This window comes from Geotrypetes seraphini, chromosome 7 (assembly GCF_902459505.1).
Source record: "Geotrypetes seraphini chromosome 7, aGeoSer1.1, whole genome shotgun sequence".
Lineage (NCBI taxonomy): Eukaryota > Metazoa > Chordata > Amphibia > Gymnophiona > Dermophiidae > Geotrypetes > Geotrypetes seraphini.
In genome coordinates this window covers 77,418,475-77,433,462 of record NC_047090.1, presented here as the reverse complement: position 1 = coordinate 77,433,462, position 14,988 = coordinate 77,418,475, and the positions used below count along the sequence as shown (strand labels likewise).

The window sequence follows — 14,988 nt, the reverse complement described above, 5'->3', positions numbered from 1 at the left end:
ACAGGAGAGGGCAGCCGGAGAGGCAGGAGAGAGCAGCCGGAGCGCCGTCGAATGAAGGAAATCACTCGCGGTATGCTCCGACCGCCTCTTCCTGCACTAAAGTCGGGCCTCACCAATCAGGAGCTGCTTTGACACGCATATTGACACAAATTTTGATGTAACACAATATCATGAATTCAAAGCGATTTACAATTAAAAACAGGGTCTTAGTTATTAACTACAATAGTCACACGAACATTGCAGACTGATACACAAGGGAAGTGGGAAGAACTATAATAATCATAGCAAAGAAAACATGAAAGGTAAGTACAAAAGGAGGGTAAGAATTTTAAAAGTATAATCAAGATTAAAAAGGAAATTAAGAGGTTGTTTTTTCGTTTGTTTGTTTTAAATTTCTCGGAACCTAAGACAGAGGAAACACGAGTTTCTGCAGTGAACAGGGTCAAAAGAGAATCCGACGATTAGGGGCTCCTTTTACGAAGGCATGTTAGGGCCTTAACGTGCACGCGCTAAATTGCCGCGCACGCTAGCCGCTACCGCCTCCTTTTGAGCAGGCAGTAGATTTTCGGCTAGCATGCGCTATAGTGCACGCTAATCTGGTGCGTGCGCTAAAACGCTTTGCGCACCTTCGTAAAAGGAGCCCTAGGTCTCAAAGACATCTTTGAACAACCATTTTAACAATCCTTTAAATTTACTTAGTGATTTTTCTTCCTTAATAAATGATGGTAAGGAGTTCCATATTCTAGGCGCTGTAACCGCAAAGATCTGGACTTGTGAATCTCTCTAACCATATACTATCTAAAATTGACCTCCATACCTTCCTGCTGCCGTCTCCTTTGCTTCAGAACCACTGGTCTAGAGAGATTCGAATGAGTTATTTGCAGCGAACAAATTTTTTTGATTTTTGTATTAGAACATGTATGCGTTTTGAGGTTCCTATAAATGCAGAGCTCTTCTATTGCAACATATAACATTAATCCACTTAAATTGAAGAAAACAAAAAAATTTGTTCAAACAATAAACGATTGCACAAACAAGAGAACAAATCAACATCAAGTTTGATTGCATCACCAGACCTCAAATACCCGAGACGCTACTTAAATAATCTTTCGTGTCTTTACTGGGGTAGTAGAGTTCATCATCGGTCTTGGTAAAGTGACATGTGCTCTAAATTAATTTTTAAACTTTGATTTGATAACATACAATAAATAAAGTGCTTTTAGTGCTTAAGGTGCTAAAGAAAGGAAGGCACTTATCTCTTAGGCCCAACGGCTGCCCAAGACCAATGATGAACTCTACTACCCCAGTAAAGACATGAAAGATTATTTAAGTAGTGTCTCGGGTATTTGAGGTCTGGTGATGCAATCAAACTTGATGTTAATTTGGTTCTCTTGTTTGTGCAAACATATAACATTAAACATGATGCATGATATTGCATAACAGAGTATGCGGTGCTGACTTGCTAGAAGTGATTCAAGGGGGCTGAGGTTAAAAAAATATATTTCAGAGGCTATAAAAGAATGCGCACATGATGCTTAGCTAAGTAACCTCCCGTTTTACAAAGCCACGCATGCGGCTGCCGCTGTGGTAACTGCCCCGAAGCCCATAGAGATTTAAAGGGCTTTGGGGGGGTTTTGCCATGCGGCAGCTGCTAATGCGGCTTTTTAAAGGGTGGGGGAGGGGGTGAACAAGGACATCATTAACACTGAGTTGTATTATGAATTTATTCCTACAATTAATCCAGTGCTGTTTCTGACCAGCCTTTTTAAATGTTTGGCCTCTAGTGCTTTTTTTTTTTTTTTAGAAGCGCTATTTTGTGTCTTAGTTGCCTGAAAACTGGCATTTAAATGTTCATAATGCATGATCATCTAAATCCTGTGGCAAGGGGGAGCATTGTCTGGACATGTTTTGGGTGGGAATAAGATGAGCCATAAAGCAAACATTACTTTCCCATTTCAGTAGGGGAATGAGAGTGTATGTACGTAAATATGGAAGCGGAGATTTATACCTGCCTCCTGAGACATCTGAGGAGCCTTTTCATCTATGTGTGGCAAGGTTTTGTACTTACCACATCTTAACTGCAAAAAGGCAAGTGCAGTAATTGCAAATCCTAAGTGGTAAATGCTGGAGCCATGCCCAACATCTGCCCTGCATTTCCTGAGTAGAGCATACACTTACCACAGGAGCATTGCATGGCATGCCTGGGCAGGTAGCTTGGGTCCATGTGCTCTATCGGGCCAGGCATGTCGGGCCTGGCAGAGTCTTATTTAAGTTCTCATGTATCTGCTACAAAGCAGTATTTGGCATGCTACCAGGCTATCTTACCCCTCATTTTACCCTGAGTTACATTCTCGAAGAGTACAGTATTTTCTCGCATATAACGCGCGCGTTATACGTGGTTTTTACGTACCGCGCATACCCTTGCACGTTATACAAAATTTTTTTTACATAGTTCCCCCCCGACGTCCGATTCACCCCCCCCCTCCGCAGGACCGCTCGCACCCCCACCCCGAAGGACCGCTCGCACGCACTCCCACCCGTACCCGCACCTCCACCCTGAAGGACCGCTCGCACCCCCACAGCCTCCCGACCCCCCCCCATCATGTAGAAGCTCCTACCAGTGTCCTGCTGCTTCCTCTTGGCGGTCCCGACACCCGACATGATCGGGGCAAGAGGGAGCTCAAGCCCTCTTGCCCCAGCCAACCACGGCACCCCCGACATGATCGGGGCAAGAGGGAGCTCAAGCCCTCTTGCCCCAGCCAACCGCGGCACCCACGACATGATCGGGGCAAGAGGGAGCTCAAGCCCTCTTGCCCCCCGACTCCCCGACACGATCGTGGCAAAAGGGAGCCCAAGCCCTCTTGCCCCGCCGACTCCCCAACTCACTGACAATATCGGGCCAGGAGGGAGCCCAAGTCCTCCTGGCCCTGGCGACCCCCACCCCACTAGTTGTTCGGGCCAGGAGGGAGCCCAAACCCTCCTGGCCACGGCGACCCCCTACCCCCACCCCGCACTACATTACGGGCAGGAGGGATCCCAGGCCCTCCTGCCCTCGACGCAAACCCCCATCCCCCAACAACCGCCCCCCCAAGAACCTCCGACCGCCCCCCCCAGCCGACCCGCGACCCCCCTGGCCGACCCCCACGACACCCCCACCCCCCTTCCCCTTACCTTTGTGTAGTTGGCCGGACAGACGGGAGTCAAACTCGCCTGTCCGGCAGGCAGCCAACGATGGAATGAGGCCGGATTGGCCCATCTGTCCCAAAGCTCCGCCTACTGGTGGGGGCCTAAGGCACCTGGGCCAATCAGAATAGGCCCGGGAGTCTTAGGTCCCACCTGGGGGCGGGGCCTGAGGCACATGGGCCCAACCCGACCATGTGCCCAAGGCCCCGCCCCCAGGAGGGACCTAAGGCTCCCGGGCCTATTCTGATTGGCCCAGGCGCCTTAGGCCCCACCAGTAGGCGGAGCTTTGGGACGGATGGGCCAATCCGGCCTCATTCCGTCGTTGGCTGCCTGCCGGACAGGCAGGTTTGGCTCCTGTCTGTCCGGCCAACTACACAAAGGTATGGGGAAGGGGGGTGGGGGTGTCGTGGGGGTCGGCCAGGGAGGGTCGCGAGTCGGCTGGAGGGGCGGTCGGAGGTTTTTTGGGGGGGAGGTCGTTGGGGGGAGGGGGATTTGCGTCGAGGGCAGGAGGGCCTGGGATCCCTCCTGCCCGTAATGTAGTGCAGGGTGGGGGTAGGGGGTCGCCGTGGCCAGGAGTGTTTGGGCTCCCTCCTGGCCCGAACAACTAGCGGGGGGGGGGTCGCCAGGGCCAGGAGGACTTGGGCTCCCTCCTGGCCCGATATTGTCGGGGAGTTGGCGGGGCAAGAGGGCTTGGGCTCCCTTTTGCCCCGATCGTGTCGGGGAGTCGGGGGGGGCAAGAAGGTTTGAGCTCCCTCTTGCCCCGATCGTGTCGGGGGTGCCGCGGTTGGCTGGGGCAAGAGGGCTTGAGCTCCCTCTTGCCCCGATCGTGTCGGGGGTGCCGCGGTTGGCTGGGGCAAGAGGGCTTGAGATCCCTCTTGCCCCGATTGTGTCGGGGAGTCGGGACCGCCAAGAGGAAGCAGCAGGACATTGGTAGGAGTTTCTACATGATGGGGGGGTCGGGAGGCTGTGGGGGTGCGAGCAGTCCTTCAGGGCAGGGGTGCGGGTGCGGTTGGGAGTGCATGCGAGCGGTCCTTCGGGGTGGGGGTGCGAGCGGTCCTGGGGGGGTGAATCGGACGTCGGGGGGGCATCAGGCTTTCAGGGTGGGGACAGGACTTCAAGGGGGAGAGGAGAGTCGGGGCGGGTGAAAGGAGAGTCGGGGTGGCCAGAGGAGAGTCGGGGCGGGTGAAAGGAGAGTCGGGCAGCATGCGCGGTATACGGGTGTGCGCGGTATGTAAAAATTTCTGTACATAAATTTGTGTTTTTCGCGCGCTATACCCGTGTGCGCGTTTTACACGGGTGCGCGTTATCTATGTGAAAATACGGTACACTTGTTTGCATATCCCTCAATAAAATCCTGTCATTACATAAGGCTCCGCGAAAGAACCTTTTCTTTTCAGGCGGCCACACTATGGTTTGCCAAAATTGCATTAGAAGCTTCCTCTTATCTTGATTTTAGAAAACAAATAAAAACTCAATTATTCAATACACTGGCAACCTAATGTATCTTATTACTTACTTATAATTTTTATCTCATTTTAAATTGTTTGTATCTTCCCACTGTAAGCTTTTAACTTTGCTGAAATTTTAGATGATTTCAATTTTAAATATCTATTTGTACTGTGTGTATAATGATTGATTGATGTGAACTGCCTAGAACTCCCAGGTATGGCGGTATATAAAAATAAACTATTATTAATATTAACATGGGAACCGCAAACACACCTGCATCCTGTACCCATGCTTTGAACCTCCTCTGATCTAAAATTCCCCCCACCTTTCTAATCCTGTTTTCCCCTCCTGGTCCCCCAGAACCCATCGATAAGTTCCGACCCTACATTTCCCCCCTCAAGCAGATCCCTCCTATTTTCCCCACAAACCCAATGATAAATCCTGACCCTCTGATGACCATACCCCGTCCACTGCTCATACCCCACCTCCAACAAGGCCATCCTCCTAAGAGCATACACCTAATAGTCCAGTCCTCCAATCATAACTTCCTGATATTCCCCCCCCAATCCCTCAATAGTAGGCAGCTCGTGACCCAGTCCCCCTCCCCCCATGACAATACCTGGAGTTATCCCTTGTGGACCAGTATAGTGAGACAAGAGAAATCCCCTTCAGCTCCTGTCCCAGCCAAGGCATGGGTTCGAAAAGGTCCCCTTCTGGGATGGGTGTGGAAGGGATCAGTCCTGTCTCACTGCAGTGGACCAACTGGGATACCCCTTGGCAGCTCCTTTTCTATAATGCTAGAAGAACTGTAGATGTCCCGATCTGGATGTCTCTACTCTGATTTGGACATCATTTCTAAAACCTGCCTCTTTCTTTCATTTAGCACCCCTACCCTTCAGAAGAACAGAAGAAACAGTTAGCCCAAGACACAGGACTTACAATTCTACAAGTAAACAACTGGTGAGTGACCCTAAAATCTCTTTTCATGCTTTTTTCACTATCAACGCAAGTGTAATTTCTTAAAGAAATAGTTTCCTAAGCTCATCTGCTAGCAATGATGTGGATTTTTCTTTTATTATGTTTGCAGACCACCTATTCAGTAGGCGCCCATGAATAAGACAACTGCTGTAATTCTCCGTAAACGGTGCTTATCTAGTATTTAGATGCCAAGAAATATTAGACACTTCTTACAAATTCACTTTGTCAAATGCTTGACTTTATCCTGTACAGGAACAATCCTACACAGAAAAATTTTTAATGTTGCATTATCAAGATTATCATTTCAAACATCTGTTCTCCTATTAGTGAATTAATTTTTGTTATTCGAATATCGACAGTATGGAAGGTTTTTGTACTTACTGCACTTTGGGGTAATTCTATAAGGAACTGAATAGATTTAGTTGACAGGAAGGCAGGTAAATGGTGATATTCAGTCATTAGAACTACAAAGACGCTGCAATCTATTTGTACTCAATCCACAGTCAAAGCAGAGCAGACCAAAAGATTGAAGCAAAAAGCATTTATTATTCAAGGTGCCCGATATGGCCACGTTTCGCCTTCAAAAAGGCTGTGTCAGGGGCTGAACTGCCAATCAGGACACAGAAATAAATTAAAATCATATACATACAATTCTCTAAAAAACAATCAAATAAATTAATAAATCATAATAATCTTTGCTCTGTTTGCACTGTACTTGTATAACTTTGTCTGATGACTTTTGTATCTTGTTATGGCTTTGGCTGCATTATCAATAAAAATTATTTCCAAAAAAAAGAAAGATAAGAATTTAATATTAAAACTAAATACTAACACAGGAATAACATGTCCAAAACAAAAATAAAGATTATGAATTGGCACTTAATGAAATAAAATAACACTCTTTTCAGCTACAGTGGCAAAATAACGCTCAGAATTTAGGAAGCTGGTTGGTTGAACTAAGAATATTTCAGTACCCCCTCGTATGTGAACAAAATCAATCAAAAGGGACACATACCTATTGGAGGCTCTGAAAACTCTTTCCCCTAATAGTAAATAATATTGCCAAAACCTAAAACAGCAAAATGTGTTTAAAATGAGCATGATGTCACTGCAGTTTAAAAAAAGTGAAGAGATACATCAAAAATAAGCAATTACTCACAAGAGCAATATCTCTGCAGAGCGGTACTCCTCCTTCTCAATCAGTTGAAAAACAACCATACTGGAGGCCAAAGGTTCTCTTACATTGAAAATTGCCAAAAATATTTCTAAAAAGCCATAAAACCTTACACCACAATAGGTATGCTCAAAAGCAGTGGGGGGAAAATGGCATTAAGCACAAAAAGTTATTTAAATATACTATTTTCAAAACACTGTTATTTTTAACAACCTATGCTTTGGGCATCTTGAATCTGTTGCTCTGCTCTGCTTTGTCTGTGGCAGTCAATCATTTGCATGCATAAGTGGCCACTTATGCATCTCATCAATGTGGATGCTCACCAGCAATGTAAGTGCCATCAAATCATGTTGCATACTTTTCCCCTAGTTAGTATTCTATAAGAGATCATTTAAGTGCATAAGTTTGTGAGTAAACCATAAATATATAATTATATCATTTATGCATATTCTTATTAACATTTAGGGCTCCTTTTACTAAGCTGCGCTAGCGGTTTTAGCGCACGCTAGAGGCTAACGCCACCATTGAGCTGGCTTTAGTTTTTACGTGTAGCACAGGGGTTAGCGTGCGCTAAAAACGCTAACGCACCTTAGTAAAAGGAGCCCCTAGTTGCCAGTATTTATACTAGTTTAGGGTTTGGTATAATTGATCACGCCTTAAATGTAAATATGTTTCTGGTCATTTGTATTAGTATTCTACAAAGAAAGGTCGGCGTTTAATTTTCTGTATAAAATAGGTTTATATTAGGTGAATTAGCCAGTGCTTTTATTAGCCATCCTGATATGGAATTATCCACAAGTGTATAACTTAAGGTGCAGTTAGTATAAACCCTGTGCAGTAAACGGGGTGATGTGGAAGTGGCGGGACAGTATCTTCCCTGTGTTTACCACACAGAGCAACCCCCTGTCGCATGAGCCTGTGTTTCATATCTCGGCAAATAGCATGGGTGTACCCATGCTAAACATCGAGGCATTGGATGCAGGTCCAAGTACTGACCCTAACTTTTTTTGTAACAGTGACAGAGCTGTGGTAATAGTTTAGCACCCCTCCGATTTCCCTGAGCAATTCCTCTCCTCCTCCTCCTTCAGATCTCCCTAATACTTCCTCCTTCTGATCCCCCCCCTAATCAGTGCCTTTCCCCAGGCAGTGCCTGTCCCCAAAATGAAGCCCCACACAATTAACTACCCTTGAGCAGTCATCTCCCCCCCCCACTACACTTTATCCTTCCAAATAAAGAGTAATTACCACATATGAAAGCATGACCCCTAGCTACTATTAGAGGTCAATAGCACCTTTTTGAAACCTGGTTCCAGCTGAAGGCATGGAGACTGTTCCCATCATGTATTGCTAGACTACCACTGACAAAGTGGGCTCTGGTTCTTGAAAGCTCATGCTTCAACAAATTGATTAGTCTATAAGGTACCAAGCATCAAAAGCCTATCAGGGTGAGTTTGGAAGATGGTACAGACAGTCCCTGGGTTAAGAACATCCAACTTACGTTGAACTCGTACTTATGAACCGGGGTCCTGCCTCTCTCTTCCTGTGCCAATGCATCCCCTCTTCCTCCCTTCCTGTCCCAACACAACCCTCCTCCTCCCTTCTGTGCCTCAACATACCCCTCATCATCCTTCCCTCCATTCTGCGCCCCAAATTCGTGCCTCCCTCTCTCTCTTCCTCCTTTGGGTATTTACCTCGTTTGGCTAGCTGCCTTTTCCCAGCCGCACTTCTCTTCACAAAGCTGCAAGCTGCGGCTTCTGTACACAGTCCACGGCTGACCTTGGAAGGTTTCCCACTGACATCAAAGGGAAGGCTTCTGGTTCAGTCGCAGGCTGTGTGTGGGAACTGTGGCTGCAGCTTTGCGAAAAGAAGTGCGGTTGGGAGGAGGGAGCCAGCCAGAGGAGGTAAACACCCACGAAAGGAAGAGAGGGAGGGAGGCACAAATGTGGGATGCAGAACGGAGGGAAGGATGATGAGGGAAGTGTTGGGACATGGAAGGCAGGAGGAGAGTTGTGCTGGGACAGGAAGGGAGGAAAAGGGTGCACATTGGCACTGGAAGAGAGAAGCAGGGTCATGGGACACAGAAGAAAGGGAGGGAGCACAAACTTCAGACAAAGGATGTCAGGAAGAAAGAAAGGAGGGAGGGGGTATGAACTTAGAACACAGAATGGAGGGAGGGGAGCATGAACTTGGGACATAAGATGGAACAATGGAGGGAGTGAGGGAAAGAGATGCTGAGGTGGGGAGGAAATGGAAAGGGAGAATTGTTGGGCATGGGTGTCTGAGTGAGAGGAAAAGAGAGATGGTGCACATGGGGAAATAAGAACATAAAAACATAAGCAATGCCTCTGCTGGGTCAGACCTGAGGTCCATCGCGCCCAGCAGTCCGCTCACGCGGCGGCCCAACAGTGGTGAATTGTTGGGCATAGAGGGAGGGAGAAAGAAATATTGGACATGATGGTGGGAGAGGTGTAAGGTACAGATGCATGGGGAAGAGAAAGATGAGAGGGATTCTGTAAGGGGAGGTCGTGCCTAACGAACCTGCTGTACTTCTTTGAGGGAATAAGCAGTCGCATGGACAAAGGGGAGCCCATAGACATCATTTACCTCGATTTTCAGAAGGCTTTCGACAAGGTGCCACATGAAAGGCTACTTAAGAAGCTTTGGAACCACGGGGTGGGAGGGGATGTGCACAGATGGATCGAGCACTGGTTGTCGGGTAGACTGCAGAGGGTTGGAGTAAAGGGTCAATACTCTGACTGGCGGGGAGTCACGAGCGGTGTGCCACAGGGATCGGTGCTGGGGCCGTTACTCTTTAACATATTCATCAATGACCTGGAAAAGGAGGCAAAGTGTGAGGTTATAAAATTCGCAGACGATACCAAACTGTGCGGCAGAGTTAGGACCAGGGAGGAGTGTGAGGACCTACAAAGAGACCTGGACAAGCTGGAAGACTGGGCAAACAAATGGCAAATGCGCTTCAACGTGGACAAATGCAAGGTCATGCATATAGGGAAAAAGAACCCGTTGTTCAGCTACAAATTAGGGGGGGTATTGATGGGAGACAGCAGACTCGAGAGAGACTTGGGTGTGCTGGTGGATGCATCACTGAAGCCATCTGCACAGTGCGCGGCAGCCTCGAAAAAAGCCAACAGGATGCTGGGCATCATAAAAAAGGGCATAACAACCAGAACACGGGAAGTCATCATGCCATTGTATCGAGCGATGGTGCGTCCGCATCTGGAATACTGCGTTCAGTACTGGTCGCCGCACCTCAAGAAGGACATGGCGGTACTTGAGAGAGTCCAAAGGAGAGCAACGAAAATGGTAAAAGGGCTGGAACACTGCTCATACGCCGAGAGGCTGGATAGGCTGGGGCTCTTCTCTCTGGAAAAAAGGAGGCTCAGGGGAGATATGATAGAGACCTTCAAGATCATGAGGGGCATAGAGAGGGTGGATAGGGACAGATTCTTCAGACTGAAGGGGACAGCAAATACAAGGGGGCATTCTGAGAAACTGAAGGGAGATAGGTTCAGAACAAATGCAAGGAAGTTCTTTTTCACCCAGAGGGTCGTGGACACTTGGAATGCGCTACCGGAGGAAGTGATCAGGCAGGGTACGGTCCAAGGATTCAAACAGGGATTGGACGGATTCCTGAGGGATAAAGGGATCATGGGATACTGAGGGAGGAGCTGGGATGTAACAAAAGTATAGAAAGTTTGTCAGGTAATGAGTATAAACCAACCAGGTCGTGCATGTGCAGGACCGGAGGGCTGGGACTTCGATGGGAAGGCAGGACCAAATTGGGAGGCCAAGGTGGCAGGGGAGCCCCTTCAGATGATTCAGACAGGTTGTGATCTGTTTGGGCCGCCGCGGGAGCGGACTGCTGGGCAGGATGGACCTATGGTCTGACCCGGCAGAGGCACTGCTTATGTTCTTATGTTCTTATGATAAATGTTGGATGTGGTGGTGGAGAGGGATGGATGAAGAATAAAAGTAAGTGTAAACCTCCTATCTTTTCTTTCTGCTTAAAATACAGTACTTTATTTTGAAGACTGTTTCTTTAATGTTTAATATTTTTATAGACTGTGCACTGTACAGGATCCAGGTTACATACAAATTCAACTAAGAACGGTTTAAAAAACAGAACCCATTCTTAACCCGGGGACTGCCTGTATTGGAGGGATGAATCTGTTTGGTGAGGGAGGATGCTGATCAGGAAAGGATCAGAAGGTAGAAAGTACAAAGGGTGATCAGGAGGGTGACGAACTGCTGCCACGCCTCTGTATTTTTTTTAGTTTGGGCAGTGGCCACATTACCAGACTGGCAGTAGCATTAAGGGCGCCTAAATCTACTTAAATGCCGGAAGGCATGAATAACTTAGGCACTGGTGTATTAAGCCAGGGTTTTCTTGGCCTAAAATACCAGTGCCTAAGGTAGATGCCTAAATCAGTCCACACCCAAACTGCACCCCATATCCACCCCTAATCATGCCCACTTGCTGGAAATTATAGATGCCTACTGAGTTAGGCACCTACTGCATGATTAATTTTTTTAAAAAAATGTTTTTAATGGTGCTGTCAATTATCAGCGCCAATTAAATCAATCCAAAAAATTAAGTTAGACACCTAGATCACCTAGGCGCCTTTTATAGAATCAGGACCTAAATGCTACCTCTTGAGGTGGCAGTAGCATATTAAGGGGGGGAGGAGGCAAATCACCCCGGGTACTGTCTTCCTGAGGGGCTCCTGCATCCTTGCCTCTCCTTCTCTCCACATATCTATTTAAACGTTCACTGGCGCAAGTAGTATTTTCCACTTCCTGCTCGCTCTGGCTTCGGCACCCTTCTGACATCATTTTGTGTTCGCAGGACTAGGATGTGATGTCAGAAGGGAGCTGAAGCCGGCATGAGCAGCAAATGGAAGATGTTGCTCACGCCGGCGAACATTTCAAGAGGTACGCGGGGGAGCTGGGGCACTCAAGCAGTGGGGAAGAGTGGGGGAGAGAGCACAGCACGGCGATGCGGGGTGCCACCGCCCCAGGTGGTACCCTCTCTCATTACACCACTGTGAGATGACATTAACCCCTTCTGTTACTAAGGTGCGCTAACTGACTAGCGCGCTAATCGAATTAGCACACGCTAATCACTAACGCGTCCATAAACTAACATGCACGCGTTAGAATTTAGCACGTGCTAATTTGCTTACTGCGTACTAATCGGTTAACGCACCGTAGTAAAAGAAGGCCTAAGTGCAGCCACGCTCTTGGCAGTCATGACAGCTAACACTTGCCGCTTGCGGCTCCATTTCCCTTCGTCATCCAACCTTGGCATTTTACTGCATTGGCTGGTTTCCATATGCATTAACTGTTAGTGTGGGTACATCCTAACATCTGCTGTGTGGTATAACCTGCACTAGGCTGCTTAACACAGCTTAGAAAAAAAGCCCCAGTTTTCACATGTAGTTATCTAAGTACTTTTCTTCTAAAAACTGCCAGCATGCATACAGACAATTTGTGGCCATGTTTTATGATCAAAATGAATCCAGGATGAAATACAAGGAAAGCCAGGGGCAGGTTGAAAAGTTATACAGATAACAGGCTATTTTCAGTGGCTCCCTATATAGCTTATATATTCTACTATGAATGCAGAATCAGCAGGAATAACTTTATACAGATAAAATGACTGTATGCCAGCACTTTCAGTGCTCAGGCCTGCACGAATAGCCTGGCTCAAAATCTGTGTGAAGTTATATGGATAAAATATCCACATAACGCTGTTGGCCATCCGATTTAAAATCTACTTCATTTTTTTGAAAATGTCTTTCATGCGGTCCCAGGGGAGTTCTTGCCTGAGGAATTCACCACACTCATCAGGCTGTACATGGAGCTGTGGTAATAACCCCAAAATATCGGTACTGCATTGGGGTAACTTGCACCGAGAAGCAGTTACAATCCTAAATAAGAGCGGTATAAGTGTATCAGGCCTCCAAGAAGGCTGGGCTAGCAACACGGAGGAACCATGGTTAAACTTTAGTGTGCATGGAGAAAATGGATGTAATAAGGAAGCGGGCCCGGGTATTAGCTTGAGTACCGATGCTGGGAAAAGCAAAGCTAAAGATGGTAATACCTGAAATGACCTTCTAGTAAATATGGTGAAGGCCACCATTCTGACGGCTGTTTGGTATGCTGGGGAGGATGTGGAGAGGCAAAAATAGGATTGAAAGGTCAAGTAAAAAATGGGGGGGAGAGGAAGCTGAGTTGGATCACATGCAGAAACGTACATGTGCGTGGCTCTCAACTAGACCATTTCTGTCTTCCCCTGCCATTTTTTACCATGTTGCTGTGTATGCTACCGTATTACGATGCAAACTAATAGCAGGAGAGTTTCCTGTTTATTATGCCTTTTAAAATTTCCTTAATAGCAACATGAGGGATTTTGATGATGCTTGTGAAACATATCACTTCTTTTGATTTTCTCCTACTTTGTACATGGCTTAGAATATAACCAAGAAAGGAGGAGCAGATTAAATAAAATGATCACAGTGGCCAAGAAATGATACAGGAATTACTTATCAAAATACTGGGCCAAAGTTTTATCAGGAGGTTAATTTTGCTACGTATATTCTTGGGCGATGTTCAGATTAATTGAACTGACAGTTCTTTCAGAATTTGGAGAGAGTATTTGCACGGATTTCAGGCCTTATACAAACTTAATTACATGGAACTCCATTTTATCATTCTAATTCCATGTACCGGAGGTTGTATTTACAAATGAGAAGCTGCCGCCTTTTATTCACAGCTTTCCTTAATATATTTATCAAAGCAGGTTCATTTACAAAGTGCTCTATCTGTGGGTTACAGGCTTGCAGACATTAACAAAGCTTTTAGGTTTATCAGGCTCACTGCCTGATGAGCCACCCGAGGGGCAATTGATTTTGTGAGGCTGAGATTCATTTTTTTCTCATTTTTCTAGGATCACAATGAGAGACATGCTTAGAGAATTAGCCAGTTTGTCTGCCTTATCTGTCAGGCAATTTTTTTTCTTTCCTAGAGAAGTCAAGCTACTTAAATTGGCCACAGGAACTGCCGTTATCTGACTTTAATGCACCCTATAGTGTGGATAGCATTTCAATTACATCAGTAACCAAAGCTTAGCTGCAGCCCTTTTCATGCCTAGTGCTGTACAGAAAGTGATGTGCCTAACCTACAGAAGCAGAAAATTGAGTTGCCTTGCCTCTGTCAGGGTGATTAATGCAGAAATAAACTGCTAACCTGAAAAGAAAGGCGGAATGATGTACAATACAGACTTGAATTTACTTTCATTCTTTTCTGAAGATTGGAGGCCAGGGCCCCTCAAGATCTTCCCTCCTCCTTTAGCACTACACAGGTAGTGAGAATTCCAAGATGTTTGCTGACAATGTATTTTCCACAGGAAATATACTTCTGAAATTCCTTTAACTCTGTTTGAAATTGTGCTCCTGGTTTATATACGCTGAGAGGCTGGATAGGCTGGGGCTCTTCTCTCTGGAGAAAAGGAGACTCAGGGGAGATATGATAGAGACCTTCAAGATCATGAGGGGCATAGAGAGGGTGGATAGGGACAGATTCTTCAGGCTGAAGGGGACAGCAAATACGAGGGGGCATTCTGAGAAACTGAAGGGAGACAGGTTCAAAACAAATGCAAGGAAGTTTTTTTTCACCCAAAGAGTCGTGGACACTTGGAATGCGCTACCGGAGGAGGTGATCAGGCAGAGCACGGTACAGGGATTCAAGCAGGGATTGGATGGATTCCTGAGAGATAGAGGGATCGTGGGATACTGAGGGAGGACCTGGGATGTAACACGGGTGTAGGAAGTTAGCCAGGAAATGAGTAAACCAACCTGGTCGTGCATGTGTAGACCGGAGGGCTAGGACTTTGATAAGAAGGCAGGACTTAAATGGGAAACCAAGATGGCAGGGGAGCCCCTTCTGATGATTCAGACAGGTCTTGACCTGTTTTTGGGCCGCCGCGGGAGCGGACTGCTGGGCAGGATGGACCTGTGGTCTGACCCGACAGAGGCACTGCTTATGTTCTTATGTTCTTATATGTTAATGACTGAAGTGTGCAGTGTAAGGTATAAAAAATGTTTGGTTATTATAAAGCACTCCAGCTTCTGCCATGGGATTAGACAAAGGGGGGGTGGCATGGCCTTGAGGTCTTAAAACAT

The 14,988-nt window shown here is 46.7% G+C and overlaps 1 protein-coding gene across 10 annotated transcripts in view; it reads left to right on the top strand.

The window, feature by feature from the left end:
• The window catches only part of MEIS2 (Meis homeobox 2), a 659,015-nt gene that overhangs the window by 405,281 nt on the left and 238,746 nt on the right, over nucleotides 1-14,988 (top strand). For 9 of the 10 annotated variants that reach the window (XM_033951333.1, XM_033951332.1, XM_033951331.1 and 6 more), the window contains exon 9: nucleotides 5,516-5,592. In XM_033951333.1, coding sequence (XP_033807224.1) covers nucleotides 5,516-5,592 — 77 coding nt within the window. Of the gene's footprint in view, nucleotides 1-5,515; nucleotides 5,593-5,719; nucleotides 5,815-14,988 lie in introns of those variants that run through there. The other variant, XM_033951337.1, reaches the window with a different exon arrangement.